We start from the raw sequence: 22195 nt of genomic DNA, 5'->3' as shown, positions 1-22195 counted from the left end.
TGCACTAGTGGTACAAAGCTGTATCACTTTTCAACATAATCTTCCCCACGCTCAATGCAAGTCCTCCAACGCTTACAAAGTGCATAAATCCCTTTAGAAAAAATTTCTTTTGGTAATCCACGCAACCACTCATGCACGGCGTAGCGTACCTCTTCATCAGAACGGAACATCTTCGAGTGGTCAAAACATATGGAAATCACTTGGGGCAAGGTCTGGTGAGTATGGTGGATGAGGAAGACACTCAAAATGCAGGTCTGTGATTGTTTCAACTGTTGTACGGGCAGTGTGGGGCCTAGCATTGTCATGTTGCAAAAGGACACCTGCTGACAGCAATCTACGTCGCTTTGGTTTGATTGCAGGCCGTAGATAATTTTTTAAGAGATCTGTGTATGATGCATTGGTGATAGTGGCCCTTCTAGGCATCTAATGCTCCAAAATGACACCTTTTTCGTCCCAAAGGAGAGTCAGCATAACCTTCCCTGCTGATGGTGCTGTTCGAGACTTATTTGGTTTTGGTGATGAGGAATGGCGCCATTCCTTGCTCGCTCTCTTCGTTTCCGGTTGGTGGAAGTGAACCCAGGTTTCGCCGCCAGCAACGATTCTTGCAAGGAAGCCATCACCTTCTCGTTCAAAGCACCGAAGAAGTTCTTCGCAAGTATCAACACGTCGTTCTCTCGTTTCAGGAGTCAGCTGCCGTGGCTCCCATCATGCAGACGCTTTGTGAAACTGGAGCACATCATGCACAGTGTGGTGTGCTGACCCATGACTAATCTGTAAACATGCTGCAGTGTCATTCAGTATCACTCCACGGTTTTCCTTCACTATGGCTTCAACTGCTGCAATGTTCTGTGGAGTCACAACTGACCTGGACGAGGAGCATCTTCCACTGAAGTCACACCATTTGGAAATTTCCAATTCCATTCGTAGACTTGCTGCGGTGACAAACATGCATCACCGTACAGAACCTCCATTCATCGACGAATTTCAATAGGTTTCACACCTTCACTACGCAAAACCTGAATAACAGAACGCTGTTCTTCCCTGGTGCAAGTCACAAGTGGGGCGGCCATTCTGATACTGCGACGGTATGTGTGCATCAGCACTATGATGTCACCTGCAGGCCAATCTGCACGCTGTTTGTAGCACAATTACCAACTTAAAAGGATAAAAGCGGGAAATTTCGATTTGTATAACAAATTTAAGGTTTTAATTTGACTAACCCTCGTATTTATAGAGATAGTGCTTGTGTCATCTATGTTAAGTAAACTTTCCATTCAGGGATGATAGGAGGAGGGGCGGGTGCAGCGGCGCTGCTGGTCCTGATGTCGACTACGTCCATCGTAGTGTGCTGTTTCCTGCGGAGAAGACGCAGCTACGTCGCCAAAGGTGAGTCACGGTCGCTGGTTCAGTCATTCTGCACGCAGATGTTACTGTGAAATTATTCCCGGTTTTCCCTAAATAGCACTGACGCGCCAGGAAGCAATGGTTGTCAACAGATTTTTTACACGAGGAAGGAAGTGTGTGTGACACCAGCGCTGTAATCGACTATGATAAAAAATTACTTTTTTGTTCCTTATCGACCCGTGAGAACAATGTTCGTGCTTCATCTCCTGTTCACTCTAAATCTGCGACTGTAGTCTGCTAGCCACTGCAAGATGAGTGGTGGAGGGCGTTTCTATATCTACATAGCCAGCTTGTGGTGTGTGGTGGAGGGTACTTTGTACCCTGTTCCAGTCGCGAATGGTTCTCGGAAAGCATGATTGCCGTCGCACCACCGTGTGGGCTGGAATATTCCTACTTTGGGATCTATGGCCTTTTCGCGAGACCTAGGTGGAAAGGAGGCGATAAATTAGCCGAATCTTCTAGGAACGTACGATCTCGGAATTTTAAAGCTCTAAACCATACCGTGATGCAGCAAGCATCTCTTGCAGCGTTTGCCACTGCAGCTGGCTGAGCATCTGCGTGATGCTGTAGCACTTGTTGAATGGAACTGTAACGAAACGTGCTGCTTTTCTTTGGATCTTCCCTGTGTCCTCTAACAACACTGTCTGGTAGGTTTCCCAGACTGGCAAACAATACCGAAGTCGTGTACTTTTATTACCGTCTTTTTGCAACTGCAATGAAGGTTTTACTAAGAGCAAACACGTTTCGCTTTATTATAAATCCTCTTGAATGCCCACGGTAACGATATAGTTTTCTTCTCATCTCACCATTTCGTATGTTTGCGTTCGCCCACTACCAAAACAAACAATAGATGAACGCATCCCAGAATAGCAAAACAAAACACACGAAAGTGCGATGTGTGAATGTGACACACACACACACACACACACACACACACACACACACACACACACACACACACACACACACAGTGGTTACGGTTACTACAAGCCACACCACAAGTCGGGAAACGGGGCCAAACTTCTAGCAGTTTACTGTCGAGTTGAGATTTTCACACACAAATGTTTTATTCATATCTTACAGAAACTAGCAGTACGGCAATCAACAACCATTCAAAACACGCCGCTAGCGGCAATCAGGTAATTTATAGCAATACAACAGTTTAAAAAATTTAACGAACATTAGTAAACAGGCTACTAAAGTAAACACAGAACTTTGTTAATAAAGTACGGTGAGGTAGTGAAGCTACCAACACCGCCATTAAAAAAAAAAAAAAAAATAAACAGGTCTCAGCAAACACACGATTAATGGCAACTAAAGGAATTTACAAACTTTGAGGAATTTAAAATTTTTTAAACAAAAGCGTCCTGGAATATCATTAGAACGTAACAGATATGACGGACCCGTGTAAGGCGGCCACGAAACACCCACTCAGGGATGCTCAGGCTAGGCAGAATACTGACCAATTTAAATACGCCCGTAAACACAATTGCCACTCTCAGGCTGGTCACTGAACCGACTTTTAGCCAGCGAAAACTTGTTATAAGATGGCTTAACTCGCCGACAGAATTAGAGCTAACCTCGTGCAAGGAAACATTACACCACACAGTCCTGAATGAGCGACCACATGATCAACCAACAAGAAGCATGATTTTACTCATAACACACGACAGAATAGCGAAACAATTGAACTGCCAAAACTACACCTCCCATCGGGCAGTAACGAGAGGTGGAGGAAAGATCACTGTCTTCAATTACACCAGTGCCAGAGACAGGAAATCCGATCGCTGGAGGCCACAAGGCAGAAGAGACACTGCTTACGCAAACTTATTACTTAATGATTAAACTTTCCACGAACTTAACTTGCAATTATGCTCGAACAGGCAGTACACGACCTCCACACATCCGACCGCGCACGCGTCGCCAGCGTACCCAACACGCCACGGTCACGCGACAACACGCTGTCAGCGGAGTTCACGTCTTCCCTGCAACGTTGACGGGTAGTGACCGCTCCTTCATGTTAGGTGTCTCCTTTTAAACTCCAGTGTTGAAATGGGGGATTTAAAGAAGCCTTTTAACTCCCACCAAGGTGAAATGAACAGCAACTACTCGTGGGGCGATTCTGTATACAACCAACACGTGGGGAGCTCTTCCGTCACCTCGACCCGCTCGTTACAAACAACCGACATACATCACGTGGCGACCACCTCTGGTCCGCCCTGGAGAGCCACACTGCTCTCCCGTGTCCACCAGACTCTCTGCGTACAACGCCCCTACTTCTGCACCACCACACGAGGCTACAATCGGTCAAAGATCTCACTTCCTCCATAGCAGTTTCCCGGAAGCAAAAACGCAGATATCGATAGCAGAGGGAAAAGACAACCAAGCAGCCACTTAATAACAGACAACATATCAAACAAACATGTCGGGAAGAAAAGGAAAACCAACGCAATTTAAACACAAGGTGTAGCACGAGTCGAAACACGTCTCAGAATGGTTCTTCACAACACATAGAATCGTGAATATGTTCAGTGCAGTCGAAGTACCGTGCGCTTAAGTCTTACATGTGGAAGAACAGGAGGGATGACGTAAATAAGAAAAAAAACCGTAAGTAACGATAAGAATTAACTCTGTTTATAGCAGTAAGTAAAGCATGCAAACTGCTCATGGTCTCGGCAAACAAAATTGTAAGAAACAAAAGACCATATTGTTACAGTGACCACTGAAGATGCTTCAGGATAAAGCGAAACGCGTGTGGTCTTAATGAGATTTTCATTACAGTTGCAAAAGACGGTAATCAATCTATACAACTTGCACAGGGCGTTGCACATTGCTGGCGGGTGTAGATTGGATTTAGTTGATAAAGTTTTACATGCGAACCCATTTCCGGAAATGAACAAGTCGAACCTTATAAGCGAAAACCGTTTTGATACCTCTTACAGTGGAATACATGTACTGCTACTGTTGTTGCTAAGACTGTAGGGCACACAACTTGCAGAGGTGGTAGCATGGACCAAACCAAGAAAAAAGTCTGGTCAACGCGGAATCTAAAATGGATACTTCAGGAGCCACGATCACCGGTTCATCCCCACTAGTGTGAAACACCTCACCTGTATTGAACAAGTCCTCGCAGCTACTCACGTACTCATTTTAGAGCCCATGTTTACCGTTTTAAGATTTTTTTGGTCCATACTACCATCTTTGAAAGTTTCCTACCCTACAGTCTTAACAACTGTAGTAGTTGTACATGTAATCTATTGTCAGAGGTTGTTGTTGTTGTTGTGGTTTGATGCAGCTCTCCATGCTATTCTATCCTGTGCAAGCTTCTTCATCTCCCAGTACCTACCGCAGCCTACATCCTTCTGAATCTGTTTAGTGTACTCATCTCTTGGTCTCCCTCTACGATTTTTACCCTCCACGCTGCCCTCAAATACTAAATTGGTGATCTTTTGATGCCTCAGAACATGTCCTGCCAACGGATCCCTTCTTCTACTCAAGTTGTGCCACAAATTTCTCTTCTCTCCAGTTCTATTCAATACCTCCTCATTAGTTATGTGATCTACCTATCTAATCTTCAGCATTATTCTGTAGCACCACATTTCTAAATCTGCTATTCTCTTCTTGTCTAAATTATGTGTAATCCACGTTTCACTTCCATACATGGCTAGACTCCATACAAATACTTTCAGAAACGGCTTCCCGACACTTACATCTATACTCGATGTTAACAAATTTCTCTTCTTCAGAAACGCTTTCCTTGCCATTGCCAGTCTACATTTTATATCCTCTCTGCTTTGACCATCATCATTTATTTTGCTCCCCAAATAGCAAAACTCCTTTACTACTTTAAGTGTCTCGTTTCCTAATCTAATTCCCTCAGCATCACCCGACTTAATTAGACTACATTCCATTATCCTCGTTTTGCTTTTGTTGATGTTCGTCTTATATACTCCTTTCAAGACACTGTCCATTCTGTTCAGCTGCACTTTCAGGTCCTTTGCTGTCTCTAAAAGAATTACAATGTCATCGGCGAACCTCAAAGTTTTTATTTCTTCTCCATGGATTTTAATTCCTACTCCGAATTTTTCTTTCGTTTCCTTTACTGCTTGCTTAATACACAGATTCAATAACATCGGAGATAGGCTACAACCCTGTCTCACTCCCTTCCCAAACACTGCTTCCCTTTCATGCCCCTCGACTCTTGTAACTGCCATCTGGTTTCTGTACAATTTGTAAACAGCCTTTCCCTCCCTATATTTTACACCTGCCACCTTCAGAATTTGAAAGAGAGTATTCCAGTCAGCACTGTCTAAAGCTTTCTCTAAGACTACAAATGCTAGAAACATAGGTTTGCCTTTCCTTAATCTATTTTCTAAGATAAGTCGTAGGGTCAGTATTGCCTCACGTGTTCCAACATTTCTACGGAATACAAACTGATCTTCCCCGAGGTCGGCTTGTACCAGTTTTTCCATTCGTCTCTAAAGAATTCGTGTTAGGATTTTGCAGCCGTGGCTTATTAAACTGATAGTACGGTAATTTTCACATCTGTCAGCATCTGCTTTCTTTGGGATTGGAATTATTATATTCTTCTTGAAGTCTGAGGGTATTTCGCCTGTCTCATACATCTTGCTCACTAGATGGTAGAGTTTTGCTAGGCCTGGCTCTCCCAAGGCTGTCAGTAGTTCTAATGGAATGTTGTCTACTCCCGGGGCCTTGTTTCGACTCAGGTCTTTCAGTGCTCTGTCAAACTCATCACGCAGTATTATATCTCCCATTCCATCTTCATCCACATTCTCTTCCATTTCTATAATATTGTCCTTAAGAATATCGCCCTTGTATAGACTCTCTATATACTCCTTCCACCTTTCTGCTTTCCCTTCTTTGCTTAGAACTGGGTTTCCATCTGAGCTCTTGATATTCATACAAGTGGTTCTATTTTCTCCAAAGGTTTCTTTAATTTTCCTGTACGCGTTATCTATCTTACCCCTAGTGATATGCGCCTCTACATCCTTACATTAGTCCTCTAGCCATCCCTTCTTAGCCATTTTGCACTTCCTGTCGATCTCATTTTTAAGACATTTGTATTCCTTTTTACCTGCTTCATTTACTCCATTTTTATATTTTCTCCTTTCATCAATTAAATTCAATATCTCTTCTGTTACCCAAGGATTTCTATTAGCCCTCGTGTTTTTACCTACCTGATCCTCTGCTACCTTCACTATTTCATCTCTCAAAGCTACCCATTCTTCTTCTACTGTATGTCTTTCCCCCATTCTTGTTAATTCCCAATGCTCTCCCTGAAGCTCTCTACAACCTCTGGTTGTTTCAGTTTATCCAGGTTTTCGCTAATAACTTTAGATTCGTTCATCTCCAGTACAGGAACCCTCTGTGTCCGCAACTACGAGAAACGACGAAGACAACACGAATGCAGAAGCATCGATCGACCTAGGTTGTCTGAGCTACCCCGTTCGTGGATGGGCTGCAGTTGCCGAGGATTCCTCGAATGGGTGTCGATTAGGTAAATGCCTTTCCTACGACTAGGTTTATGAGGTCGTTTCATATTAAATCGCTCCGTACTCATACTTCGAGACATGTAACGCATGTGAATGTTTCCCGTTCTTGTCCTTTAATCGAGTAATCGTATGATACCACGTCTTCCTTCTGTTTAATCGCAATACGTTAAATCAGTTTATGTTTATCTTCACCTGGCAGTCTCTGCTGGTTTTCTTGCATTGTGACAGCTTTGTGTATGAAAGCCTCATCGAGTTCTGACGTTATCTTCTTCACTATCTACAAAAGAGAATGTTCCGACTGGTTCACTTACCATCCTCTCCCAGCCCAGACCACCAAGGACAGAAACTTGAAAGCTGCAGCGACTCTTCATTTTGTACTGTCGTTAGAGAATGGATGTTTTTGAAAATACACCTATAACGAAATGAAAAGCTTTTTGAAAAAATGTCGCTATTTGGGCAATTTTTGAAGCTAGACCTATGAAAATTGGTATATGATTCCTCGTCCAGAAATGAAGAACCACGTGTTTCAGCATTTCTGGAAATTCTCCACAATGTGGTTAATCATCCGAGCTTAATGTCACGGAAAAAGTTTGCAACTATTTCGAACAGAAGTTGTAACGTGGCAATCGACCCCACGTCAATTTCATAGTTGTAGGAGATGTAATCGTAAATGAGACGCTTCAGCTGCATACGGCTGCAGTTGACGTTAATACGGTATCAGCGCGATCTCTCCTGGCGATGGCTGATTTTTAATATGGTTCGCTTATGAAAAGTCTCCTCTGTTTTTGAGCTCACACTACACTCACCCATGTCGTTAAACGAACAGAGGACATAGATTCAAATTCTAAGGCCTCCGATTTTTTTCTCCAGACTGGAAAGAGATAGAAACATGCACATTGTTTTAAAATAAAGCCGCGTTCATTGTCAATACGTCCCAGAGATGGCACCACCGTACGGCACATGGAATTTTACCGCCAGCGGCGAGAATGAGAACTGTTTTAAATACTTAAAATGGTGACGTTTTCCTTACTTGAACAGCATGCAATCATTCGTTTCCTGAATTTGCGTGGTGTGAAACCAATTGAAATTCATCGACAGTTGAAGGAGACATGTGGTGATGGAGTTATGGATGTGTCGAAAGTGCGTTCGTGGGTGCGACAGTTTAATGAAGGCAGAACATCGTGTGACAACAAACCGAAACAACCTCGGGCTCGCACAAGCCGGTCTGACGACATGATCGAGAAAGTGGAGAGAATTGTTTTGGGGGATCGCCGAATGACTGTTGAACAGATCGCCTCCAGAGTTGGCATTTCTGTGGGTTCTGTGCACACAATCCTGCATGACGACCTCAAAATGCGAAAAGTGTCATCCAGGTGGGTGCCACGAATGCTGACGGACGACCACATGGCTGCCTGTGTGGCATGTTGCCGAGCAATGTTGACGTGCAACGACAGCACAAATGGGACTTTCTTTTCGTCGGTTCTGACAATGGATGAGACGTGGATGCCATTTTTCAATTCAGAAACAACGCGCTAGTCAGCTCAATGGAAGCACACAGATTCACAGCCACCAAAAAAATTTCGGGTAACCGGTGCTGAAAAAATGATGGTGTCCATGTTCTGGATCAGAGAGGGCGTAATCCTTACCCATTGCGTTCCAAAGGTCACTACGGTAACAGGTGCATCCTACGAAAATGTTTTGAAGAACAAATTCCATCCTGCACTGCAACAAAAACGTCCGGGAAGGGCTGCGCGTGTGCTGTTTCACCAAGACAACGCACCCGCACATCGAGCTAACGTTACGCAACAGTTTCTTCGTGATAACAACTTTGAAGTGATTCCTCATGCTCCCTACTCACCTGACCTGGCTCCTAGTGACTTTTGGCTTTTTCCAACAATGAAAGACACTCTCCGTGGCCGCACATTCTCCAGCCGTGCTGCTATTGCCTCAGCGATTTTCCAGTGGTCAAAACAGACTCCTAAAGAAGCCTTCGCCGCTGCCATGGAATCATGGCGTCAGCGTTGTGAAAAATGTGTACGTCTGCAGGGCGATTACGTCGAGAAGTAACGCCAGTTTCATCGATTTCGGGTGAGTAGTTAATTAGAAAAAAAATCGGAGGCCTTAGAACTTGAATGCACCTCCTACTACCTACCTGTGACATACGAAACCTGTGCCGGACCTGGATTTGAATCCGCATTTCCCGCCTATCGTGATCCACTTCTGCTGTACGTTGACGCTTTCCAACCTGACCCAAACCTTCAACATGTCACAGTGCGTGTCCTTATATAGTACTATTCGGTACCAAGAGCACCCATACGAGAGGGGGGGGGGGGAGGAGGAGGCTAGACTTGAGGGTATGGAGTACTTTTAATATTTGAGAAGACAAATGAGACTTGTTAGTAGCCATAAAAAAAGTTACTACTCTGTTAAAAAACCAGCGTAATATCTTCTTTTAAATAACTTCCTTGAAAGAAAAACACTTGACTGAACTGTATTTACCTCTCCCTCAGAGCTGGGGGATGTGGGAGGAGGGGGGGCGAGGTGGCGTGGCGCCGCCCCCCCCCCTCGTTATTGACTATGGACGACCTTGTTATGTACGTCTCCCTTTAAGCTCGTAACACTACTTTATTTCCGCTTAGGGAGAAAGACACCACGACAAGGAATAAATATAATTTTTGCCGTCGTATTGGAAGTCTCGGCTTAATGATACTTGCACCAGCAATGTATGAAATATAATTCGAAATTATTCGTTGAATATGAATTTCATGAGATACTTTCATAAGAATATTATATAGGTTGAGTGAGTCAGTCGGCTGCCCCTACCCATGTCGCTTCATCAAACCCGCAATGCCATATCTGGCCTTCAAAAGCGACACGGTGGACTTTCATACCCTCGCGCTCGCTACACGCAAATTATTAGTACAAAGAAATGTAATGTAGAAAAATTGTATACTGGGATATGCTTTCGCTAGAGGCCAAGGGTTTCGAGTTATTCGGGCAAAACGCACAAAAGTGACTTTCAAACGCACCTGCACCCCACACTCATACCTCACCACTCAGGATTTGTAGTATGTTGTTGGTAGTACTCCCTCCTACGTTCGTACAAAAACTGACGACTGCACGGGTTTACTCCCAGTATTCGACCTGTTTTCGTTTCTGTTTGACACCAGCATAGTCCGCTGTTTCGTTGTTAAATCAAACTTGTCCGTAAGGATAATGAAAGAAAACAACTTTTGTAAACGTTACGCTAAAACTACTTACCTTGATAGTTCTATCAAACTGAGCCCTTACAAGCACAGTAGTGGCACAGAGAGAAGGCACAATGATGTAATTGCTTTTTTTTCTGCTGTTAAAATAAAAAAATAATTATAGGTAAAAGCAATCTGGTTTCGTAGGATAGAGGGGATCAGGTTGTGGAAAGGAGCCAAGGTCAATTACTGTTAATTATACAGGAACACACACAACTTTATTGCCTCAATGAGAAAAGGAGAACAACACTAAGCTGGAACTTCCTGGTAGATTAAAATTGTGTGCCGGACCGAGACTCGAACTCGGGACCTTTGCCTTTTGCGAGCAAGTGCTCTACCAACTGAGCTAGCCAATCACGAAGGTAGGAGACGAGGTACTGGCAGATACAAAGCTGTGAAGACGGGGCGTGAGTCGTGCTTAGGTAGCTCAGTTGGTAGAGCACTTGCCCGCAAAAGGCAAAGGTCCCGAGTTCGAGTCTCGGTCCGGCACACAGTTTTAATCTGCCAGGAAGTTTCATATCAGTGGACACTCCGCTTCAAAGTGAAAATCTCATTCTGGAAACACCAAGCTGTTGAACTAGGACCCATCCATGCAGAGGGAACACGACCACTGGCTAACCGACATCCCTGCACCAGGAAAGAACTGACATCTCGCAGCTAGTGCTACACAACTCCAACCGCGCGTGCCGCCCGCAGACACTTCCTTGCTGCTCCGCCGCAACCGACCAACTTCCCACCCCTTTTTTTTTGGTCATCAATCTACTGACTGGTTTGATGCGGCCCGCCACGAATTCCTTTCCTGTGCTAACCTCTTCATCTCAGAGTAGCACTTGCAACCTACGTCCTCAATTATTTGCTTGACGTATTCCAATCTCTGTCTTCCTCTACAGTTTTTGCCCTCTACAGCTCCATCTAGTACCATGGAAGTCATTCCCTCATGTCTTAGCAGATGTCCTATCATCCTGTCCCTTCTCCTTATCAGTGTTTTCCACATATTCCTTTCCCCCTCCGATTCTGCGTAGAACCTCCTCATTCCTTACCTTATCAGTCCACCTAATTTTCAACATTCGTCTATAGCACCACATCTCAAATGCTTCGATGCTCTTCTGTTCCGGTTTTCCCACAGTCCATGTTTCACTACCATACAAAGCTGCACTCCAGACGTACATCCTCAGAAATTTCTTCCTGAAATTAAGGCCGGTATTTCATATTAGTAGACTTCTCTTGGCCAGAAATGCCTTTTTTGCCATAGCGAGTCTGCTTTTGACGTCCTCCTTGCTCCGTCCGTCATTATACCATTTTCTGCTGCTGTTGATATTACCCGATACTCATCTGACCAGAAATCCTTGTCTTCCTTCCACTTCACTTCACTGACCCCTACTATATCTAGATTGAGCCTTTGCATTTCCCTTTTCAGATTTTCTAGTTTCCCTACCATGTTCAAGTTTCTGACATTCCACGCCCTGACTCGTAGAACGTTATCCTTTCGTTGATTATTCAATCTTTTTCTCATGGTAACCTCCCCCTTGGCAGTCCCCTCCCGGAGATCCGAATGGGGGACTATTCCGGAATCTTTTGCCAATGGAGAGATCATCATGACACTTCTTCAACTACAGGCCACATGTCCTGTGGATACACGTTACGTGTCTTTAATGCAGTGGTTTCCATTGGCTTCTGCATCCTCATGTCGTTGATCATTGCTGATTCTTCCGCCTTTAGGGACAATTTGCCACCCCTAGGACAAGAGAGTGCCCTGAAACTCTATCCGCTCCTCCGCCCTCTTTGACAAGGCCGTTGGGGCTGACTTCTTATGCCGGAAGTCTTCGGCCGCCAATGCTGATTATTTATCAAAATTTAGGCAGTGGCGGGGATCGAACCCGGGACCGAAGACGTTTTGATTACGAATCAAAGACTGTACCCCTAGACCACGGGTGCAAGCTCTAGAAACGGTCAAAAGATCAAATAGACGTCGACCGACCGAACGACCAACTAATTGTCGTTCCCGCTCCAGTCTCCTTCCGCCGGACAGTGCGTGTGTGTCGCCAGCGGTCGGCGACCTCAGTAGAGCACCATCCCGACTGAACTCCCGACACACCACGAGCCGGAAATACTAGCGGTCGCTCCAAAGATAATACAACAGTGCTCTTATCGATAAGCGCTGCTGCTGACACTCTCGGGCAGGTAAGACAGGAACTTAGTGACACCAGTAAATCGAATAAGAAAACGAGGCGGTAGTATCGAAAAGAGAAAATGACAAACAATAAAGGGCAAGAACACGAGCCGCGCACGGCTCAGCAAAATTCACACAAACGCAAATTTTACAGTTTGTAAGCTGTCGACTACGCCGGTACGTAATAATGCCAGTCAATGAAGAGCAAAAAAGTTCGAATGTAGTAAGTAATTCGCACAATAGTAAACTTTTGTGCAGTGGTAGGGCACAGTGCCACGAACAACATACTACAAATTCTCACCTGTGGGGGGGGTGAGCGTCTGAAGGTCACTTTTTTACGTTTTTCTTGAATAACTCGAAAACTACGGCCTCTATCGTAAAAGTTTATCAGCGCAAAATCTAACTAAATCAAATTTCCTACAAAAAGGTCCTGTAAATTTTTTTCGATAGGACGAACAGTTTGCACAGCGAGCGAGAGAATACGGAACACTCTCATGTGCTATTTGAAGGACAGATATACGAGGATTGGAACTTAAATAGTGGCAACTATTTACTCACAACCGATACAAAAGCATTACATGTTTGCACCTGTTACTGTCCTTCAGAGTAGTCACCAGCGTTGTGCAGAAGCCATTGTCAGCGATGTGGAGCGCGTAGTACACCGTTAGCTCAAAAATGGCTCTGAGCACTATGGGACTCAACTGCTAAGGTCATTAGTCCCCTAGAAATTAGAACTAGTTAAACCTAACTAACCTAAGGACATCACACACGTCCATGCCCGAGGCAGGATTCGAACCTGCGACCGTAGCGGTCTCGCGGTTCGAGACTGCAGCGCCAGAACCGCGCGGCCACTTCGGCCGGCACACCGTTAGCAGAGCCTGTTCTGTTGATGGTGCGAATGTCGCGGTCTACTGCCTGTCGAATCTCTGGAACAGTTCTGAAGCGAATGCCACGAAGTGGTTCCTTAATCTTCGGAATCAAATCAAGCCACAAGGACTTTTAAAAACCAACAGCCTCAGTTGCAAAGTTTACCTAGATTTACCTAGGTTTCAGTCGGGATAACCCACCATTTTTCAGAATAAAAGTACAGCACTCGTGGCTTTCGCACCGCGGTTCCGAAGTGAGGCCGAGGCAGTTTTTACAGTCTGACGATAATATGGATTTGTAGTTTTAGCTTGACGATGTCCAATATGGACAAACGGTAGTTACTTTTATTCTGTAGAAGGTTCGGCTATACCGACTGAAACCTAGGTAAATCTATGTAAACTATGCAACTGACGCTGCTGGTTTTTAAAATTAAAATTAATATTTATACAGTTGCTGACAGCGCCACGAAATGTGGAAAATATTTAAGATGGTACAGTACTACCTAGTCCCATCGACCCAACAGAGCAGCCACAGCTTGCGCTGTATGCGCCCGCGCATTGTCGTGCAAAATGATGGGTGGGTTGCGCAGAAAGTGTCGCCACTTCTTTCTCAAAGCTCGTCGCAGGTGATGCTCCAAAAACGAACAGTGATACTGTGCATTGATGGTCTGCCGTGGAAGAACGTAATGCGTTATTATAACACTATCACAGTCGCACACGAGAATCACCATACTGGGGCTCTGACGCACTTTCGACTTTCGTGGCGATCCATAATGACGCCATTCGTTGTATTGGTGTTTCAGTTGTGGCTCGAATGATGTGGCCCATGTCTCATCCAGTGTTAAGATACGCCGTAAGAAAGCCTCTCCTTGGCGCCCATGGCGCTCCAAGTGCGTCTGAGCAGCTTCGTAACGCATCCATTTCTGCATTTCTGCATTTCAGTAAAGTCACCCGGAACCCGTCGTGATGCAATTTTTCGCATGCCCAGGCCTTGCTTCAGGATGCGAAGCACAGCCGTATGAGCTAATCCGGGTCGGGTTGAGTAGTTCGGGGGAAGAGACAAACAGCGAGGTCATCGGTCTCATCGGATTGGGGGAGGTATGGGGAAAGAAGTCGGCCGTACCCTTTCAAAGGAACCATCCCGGCATTTGCTTGGAGAGATTTAGGGAAATCACGGAAAATCTCAGATCAGGATGGCCAGTCGCGGAATTGAACCGTCGTCCTCCCGAATGCGAGTCCAGTGTGCTAACCACTGCGCCACCTCGTTCGGTACCAGGGGTTCAAGTGGCTCTGAGCACTATGGGACTTAACATCTGAGGTCATCAGTCCCCTAGAACTTAGAAGTACTTAAACCTAACTAAGGAAATCACGCGGTTCCGGACTGAAGCGCCTAGAACCGCTCAGTCACACCGCCCGGCTCGTTTAGTACCATTAAGTGGAATCGAATTAAGAAGTATTACCAAAAACCAGTTAGAAGTTGAAAGCATTTGAAATAGAAGCTATTGGAAACTAATACACATTCCCATTTACAAGACAGAGAAAATTGTTAAAACATTACGCAAACAGCGTTTACCTATAAATATCACATGTGTCATGGCAGAAGACCTTCCATTTCAAGATACAAGATGGTGCACGGCTAACGAAGTATGGACTAACCACCCCCACGTTATATAACTAGTCTTAAAAATCACTGAAATTTTTTCACCATAAAATTGTATGGCTGAAGAGTTAACAATATTCTCTAAATGGCTTTAATGTCTACAATGTCTAGAGCTCCTAATACACAGACGGAAAAAAATTGCAACACCAAAAAATAATTGATGTAACGAAATTTCAGAAATACATTTGTTTATGTAAAATATATAAGTGATCAAAACTGTAAGATCACAGATTAATGCAAGCGCGAGATAAACCTTTACAAATGTGAAACCTGCTTGAGACGTGCGCGGCTCGTGGTCATGCCGTTTATTGCTCGTCATCTCGTTTTTGGGGTTCTGTCGCCTCGTTTTTTTTCTTTTTTTTTCTTTTAAGTCGATTTACTGACGTCAGTTGGTTACTGGTTTGCTTGGCCGTGAGTGGTAGTAGTAGCGCTTATCGATAATTGCACTGTCATACCATCTCTGGAGCGACCGCTAGTATTTCCGGGTCGTCGTCTGTGAGAGTTCAGTCGGGACGCAGCAGCAATGAAGTCGGGGACGGAGCGCCAGTGAGGTGCTGACATTCAGGGCTCGCCGACCACTGGCGACACACATGAACTGTCCGACGGAAGGAGATTCGAGCGGGACAACCGTTGCTCGGTCGTCTCATCGGGCTTCGTGTATTTGATCTTTTGACCGTTTCAGGGCCTCGTCAGTTGGTCATCTTGCCGGACGTGGGTCGGTTGTGCAGAGATGTCGTGGCCAGTGGGCAAGAGTTACCTCTGCATGGATGCGTCCGAGCCAGTGTGCCCGGGTCGCCGTGTCTCCGAGTTCCCAACGCACATCTAGTTGATTCAGGTTGGAGCTGCAGTCAACTTCGGACAACCAAAACTCGACCGACCGTCGCCGACACACGTAACTTGAGTGGCAACGACCTGGGTTGGTCGTTCGGTCGGTCGTCTCATTGGACGACGTGTATTTGGTCGCCGACCGCTTGTGGAAACACTCTGTGTGTCGAATTGATTCGACCTTCTTGTTCCACAGTGATTGCTTGTACGATTGTTCGAGTTCTTGTGCAAATGTGTTTACGACCAATTGTGTGTAGCTTCTGCGATTTCCACTGAGCACATGAATGCTGTCTGCGTACTGGAATAGGCAGTTGGTCGATTGCGACAGAGGGAATTGATTAGGCTGTTGGTTTGTTCTTCAGCCGTCCCTAGGTCGTCATGCAACCCGATTGTTTAGCGTTGCGCTTGGCTGCCCGTCTCACCTAAACTATTGTTGAAGTTTCCTCCCCAGGCCGACCCTTCGAATACTTCTGAGCACCACTGTTTGTTGTTTGTGATTGTCATTTTATTTGGTCGCAGGTACTGTGCCAGGCCTTCAGCTGTGTATTAATATGCCCTCTTAGTGGGCGAGCTCACGAATCTTATGGCGTCGATCACTGTCCACTAACGCGGCAGCATCATGCACTTCTTCTTCAGAGACGCTAGGGCGACCTGCCTGATGCATGTCTGCCACAGTTTGCCGACCTTCGTTGAAGGCTTTTACCCATCGTGCCACTGTTCTGTACGGCAATGGCGATTCCCCGCCCGCCTCTTGAAGACCTTGATGAGACTGTCGTGCTGTACGACCTCTGGCGCAGTCGTACACGAGAATCACCGTAACTTTCACCATACTGGGGCTCTGACGCACTTTCGACTTTCGTGGCGATCCATAATGACGCCATTCGTTGTATTGGTGTTTCAGTTTTGGCTCGTACGATGTGGCCCATGTCTCATCCAGTGTCAAGATACGGCGTAAGAAAGCCCCTCATTCGCGCTCATAGCGCTCCAAGTGCGTTTGGGCAGCGTCGTAACGCATCCATTCTTGCATTTCCATCATGTCCAACTCCGATGTTCGTGTTTCGAAAACGTACTGACTCGGCTGCGCTAGAGGCTCGGTCACAACTGACTGTGTTTCCCTCGATTGTGCGCACGCCGGTGACGTGGGACGGGCGAGTCCATTTGCTCGGAGGTAAGGTAGGTGTGTCAACAACGTGTGCTGTCAGCGACTGCATATTGTCTCCACAGCAGTGTTGCCACTATTTAAGTTCCAACCGACGTAATATTTAGGGTTGCTTAAAACGACGTCGGTAGGGGCTCTGAATCGTCCTGTATAAAGACGTGGACTGTCACATACGAAGGCAAGGAAGCGTGCACGGGTAGGCGCACTGGTTAAGGCGACCGCTCGCTGTAAGTGTCGAAAATCGGGTTCGAGTCCCGATCCGGCACGTCACAAATTTTCACGCCACAATTGAGCAATACGACCGTACCCACTGCAGCTGATGTCATGAAATTCTCATTCGACGAATAGTATGGAACAGCTGCTGATCGTCAAATAATACACTACTGCCCATTAAAATTGATACATCAAGAATAAATGCAAGTGATAAACGGGTATTCATTGGACAAATATATTATATTAGAACTGACATATGATTACATTTTCTTGATGTATCAATTTTAATGGGCAGTAGTGTATTATTTGACGATCAGCAGCTGTTCCATACTATTCGTCGAATGAGAATTTCATGACATCAGCTGCAGTGGGTACGGTCGTATTGCTCAATTGTGACGTGAAAATTTGTGACGTGCCGGATCGGGACTCGAACCCGATTTTCGACACTTACAGCGAGCGGTCGCCTTAACCAGTGCGCCTACCCGTGCACGCTTCCTTGCCTTCGTATGTGACAGTCCACGTCTTTATACAGGACGATTCAGAGCCCCTACCGACGTCGTTTTACGCAACCCTAAATATTAGTGTATGTTTCACTATGGCATTTGGTCTGCCAACAACACTGATGACTTGGTCGTGTCTGTGTTCCAGGGGACGGTGTTTTTCTGAATCCGTCCTTCGGTATTTTCGAGCCGGCATCAGAGGTCGACGACCTACTGGACGATATGCGGAAGGAAGAAATCGAGGAACAGACCAGACACCGGATTCTGAGCCAATCACCCGACGGGCGGCTTGAGTTTTTGTAGAAATCGAAGGCTTTGTAATTAAATGTAAATAAAATGAAATATAAATGTTGCCAGTGGATCTTGTTTACTAACGATAACTGGTTTCGGTAAACAGAGCTACCATCATATAATCTGTAAATAGTGTACAGAAAGTGTAAAGCAAATTACGTTATAAGAATAGCGTCAAATGCCATAAATGTCATTCACATACCTCGATAAAGGGTAATGATACCACTATTTACAATGTGTTTCTCCAAATGCATCCGTCCCATATTACGAGTCACGGAGAACATCACTGATACAAGAGCGCCGCCGAACTGGCCCTCGACTGGAGGTCGGTAGTGTATTCATATTATTGTCAATTGCAAGTGTACTTATGTAATTGTAATAAAAATGTTGGTAACTGTTAAACAGTATAAAATTTTTACATGTAAAAGGTAAATTTTTGTCTATAGCAGCAAGAGCATACGGAAGTATACAGTGGTAAAATAAGTCGAAAAAAGACAACATTGTATTAAGAATACAACCTAAGTGAGTAGCAAATATAATTAAGTAAATATGTGGAAACTGCTACATAAAAGAAATTATATATGTGTTTCTGTTGGGACTTTGCGTACTGCAGAGAATTTATTTAAAGTTTATGATATAGTCTGTGGCTAGATTTTAGTGTTGTCAAATCGGTTTCTATTATACACGGATGATTCTATTGGGTGGTCAGCTGGAGCTGTTCAAAACTAGATACTTTTAAGTTCTACGTATACTGACTGACAAGTGCTGCTTGTGAGTTCATATACTATATGCCTGATGTGTTCAGTTTAACTGTTGGTGTTTACGTTTCACAGATTTAAATGAAATGAGAGTATGGCATCGTTGGCCGGGAGGCCCCATTCGGGGCAGTTCGGCCGCGAAGTTCAGGAGGGTAATACGGAACGCCGTGCTCGTATCACAAGCAGTCGAGATGACAGGCATCTTATCCGCATGGCTGTAACGGATCGCGCAGCCACGTCTCGATCCCTGAGTCAACAGATGGGGACGTTTGCAAGGCAACAACCATCTGCACCAACAGTTCGACGACGTTTGCAGCAGCATGGACTATCAGCTCGGAGAACATGCCTGCGGTTACTCTTGACGCTGCATCACAGACAGGAGCGCCTGCGACGGTGTACTCGACGACGAACCTGGGTGCACGAATGGCACAACGTCATTTTTTCGGTTGAATCTAGTGAATAGAGCACTTGCCCGCGAAAGGCGAAGGTCCCGAGTTCGAATCTCGGTCGGGCACACAGTTTTAATCTGCCTGGAAGTTTCATATCAGCGCACACTCCGCTGCAGAGTGAAAATCTCATTCTGGAAATAATTTCTTCACTAACTGCTTCATAAGAAATTTGTTTTATAAAATCTTCTTTCCTCTGTCGTGTCAGCAACTCATGCCCTTGCTGACACTATTACAGAGTCCCAAGTTCGATTCCCGGCCAGATCTGGGACATTCTGCTCTCGAGATGGTAAAGTATATATATATATACTTTGGTGGCTTGCGTGTCGACGATGACTAAAATACTTTATGTATATATATATGAATAAAGCGATATCTAAAGTTGTTATGGAAGTTAAACTACCGGCCTACTTTCATTACATAGATATTCAATTAGCACAGGTATACATGGATGCACAGGCACACAAGAAAAAAACAACTAACAAACTAAATTTAAATATTAAAGGGGGCCATGTAATGGAGTTTGGTCCAAAAAATCATATATATATATATGATTTTTTGGACCAAACTCCATTACATGGCCCCCTTTAATATTTAAATTTAGTTTGTTAGTTATTTTTTTCTTGTGTGCCTGTGCATCCATGTATACCTGTGCTAATTGAATATCTATGTAATGAAAGTAGGCCGGTAGTTTAACTTCCATAACAACTTTAGATATCGCTTTATTCATATATATATACATAAAGTATTTTAGTCATCGTCGACACGCAAGCCACCAAAGTGACGTCAAATGAAAAGAGAATCTGAATAAAGCGATATCTAAAGTTGTTATGGAGGTTAAACTGCCGGCCTACTTTCATTACACAGATATTCAATTAGCACAGGTATACATGGATGGATATGACCACAAGAAAAAATGAACTAACAAACTTAATTTAAATATTAATGGGGGGAATGTAATGGAGTTTGGTCCAAAAAATCGATTTTTCGGAAGTATTATTTTATTGATCCACACAGTTGAATCTATGTTGTGTGTGAATTTTTTCGCAATAGCAGCTTTAGAAATGCCTTTAAATTCTTAAACTGATTAACTCTGCACTGGCGGCCACTCCCACCTTTTCCGACATTTGGGAATCTGCTTGCTTCATCGGAATTTTTGTCAGTGTGAAGGTTATTTTCTTTCGATATCTTTGCTGACATTCATATACCTGAAAATTTTCTTGAATGTGGTTTATTTATGTTTTCACAATACTAACACATATTAGTAGGTGGAAGGTTGAATTCACAAACCTTTACATGGAAGTCACAATTTATGCATAATGGATGATGGAAAACTGTTTAGGAAACGGTGGTTTCATGGAAATCATTTTACCAACAAAAGAGAGGAAACAGCTCGAAATGGAGAACATAAGCTCTCAGCTTCAGCATCGAACCTTGGACAGGAGAATTGTCAGGTGAGTGAATGAAGTTGCTATGGATTTCGACTTAATGATTTACTGCTTCTCTGCCAGGCTACAAAATTTTCATGTTCATGTGTTACCTATAAAAATATTGAATGCATGATTGTTATTGAAGAAAGAAGAGTGGGAATAGCTTGTGATTTAAATTAGTTTGTAATCCGTATGGCTATGAATTTTCATTTTCCTCTTCCAGATAAAACTGACACTGGTTCCGATGAAAGCAATTTTAGGTTAGCATATGCTCTAAGATACCTTAGACAGGCCAGGGAAGGAGGTAAGTTAGTTCGTGGTTTTCTGAACATGCCTCCACCTTGCGCAAGGTAAAGTTTTAGATGTAGAAATTATGTCTAAATACTGCTACCAGTGTGCAACAATGAAAATGTCCATCAATGAAGACAGTGACAAACTGTGGTAAGAAAAGCATGCAGTAGCATGCTCTAAAAATTATCGTGGCTCAAGTGGGGGCATGGTGGCTGCTGCAGTTGTGATCATCTGGATTTGGGCCACTTTGGACTCATTAAGTGTGCCTATAAGCTACGAACATATTGACACTTCTCTAATTTGCGACGGAAAGTACAGAGGGTCATTAGAATGTGTGCAATATGTCAAAAATAACAAAGCCAGTACCGCCATTAGACTGTTGTTTATTTACAGTGTCACATTTACACTTACACAACCATGATTTCACTTCAAAGTGTCATTGTCGAGAGTTCTCTGGAAGCATGTTAGACAATAACAGTGAAATACATAACCAGTGATATAACTGCATAACAATCCATACTTGTAAAGCTTACTTACAAGTGTTATAAATTGCCTAAGATGGAATCCTGTCATATTAAAATACGCTATTAGACACATTGTCTAAGAGCCGATATTTCTGGCAGAGCCTACTGCTTTGCTTCATTACTGAGTACACTATCCTGACTGAATGAAAGTTGGCTAAGTGTCAAATTGTCTTTGTCAAACAAATTCCTGTTAAAACTGATGACCTTTTTTAGTCTATGGACTCAGTGTCCGGTAGGATAGGAAAAGTTAGGAACAATTTATTTTCTTTAGTCGTTGTTACATCTTTGCAGTATCTTAGTATACAATGTAGTTGCCTGCTCATAAACATAAATAGTAACAAACCTCTCGATAATATTCGCTGCATCCATAAATATAAAAGTCCAGCTAGTCATTGATGTTGTTTACAGTACATTTTAGTTGGTAAATATACAGCTTTATACATGAAATTAACACATAGCCAACAATAATTTGTGTAATTTTGCGTCAATTCAGAATTAATACAATACAGTGCAATTACTTATTCTACTCACTCATTAAATAACGAGTGAGGTTTGAAGTAATATTTATGATGTAGGGCTACGTATTGTCAGGCATGTAAATCCTGTTACATGTGTTCGGACATTATATAGGAATAAGTGCAAGTAACACAGGTATGTGAAACATGTCATGTACATAAAAACATTTAAGTAAATAAAGGAATCAAAAGATTTCATGTTAACCAGCACATTTAAATTTAACATAATATAAAGAGTAGGAATATCCTAGTATTTGTTAATGGTTGATGAGATTCTATTATAAACGTGAGTGCACTGTGGTATTGATACATATGGCTGTAATCTTGGTGCTATAAACTTTATTTACATATTATAGTAGTGACATTTTACTTCTTTAAAGTA

At 43.8% G+C, this 22195-nt stretch overlaps 1 protein-coding gene across 1 annotated transcript in view; it reads left to right on the top strand.

Moving 5' to 3' along the window:
- LOC124718949 (multiple epidermal growth factor-like domains protein 11) overlaps window positions 1-18032 on the top strand; it is a 113448-nt gene extending 95416 nt beyond the window's left edge. Inside the window, exons 7-8 of the mRNA XM_047244615.1 lie at window positions 1279-1386; window positions 17707-18032. Coding sequence (XP_047100571.1) covers window positions 1279-1386; window positions 17707-17861 — 263 coding nt within the window. The 3' untranslated portion in view covers window positions 17862-18032. The remainder of the gene's footprint in view (window positions 1-1278; window positions 1387-17706) is intronic.
- The last annotated feature ends 4163 nt before the right edge of the window (window positions 18033-22195 follow it).

This window comes from Schistocerca piceifrons, chromosome 10, assembly GCF_021461385.2.
Source record: "Schistocerca piceifrons isolate TAMUIC-IGC-003096 chromosome 10, iqSchPice1.1, whole genome shotgun sequence".
NCBI lineage: Eukaryota > Metazoa > Arthropoda > Insecta > Orthoptera > Acrididae > Schistocerca > Schistocerca piceifrons.
The sequence above is the reverse complement of the archived record's forward strand: the minus strand, read 5'-3'. Positions and strand labels throughout refer to the sequence as shown.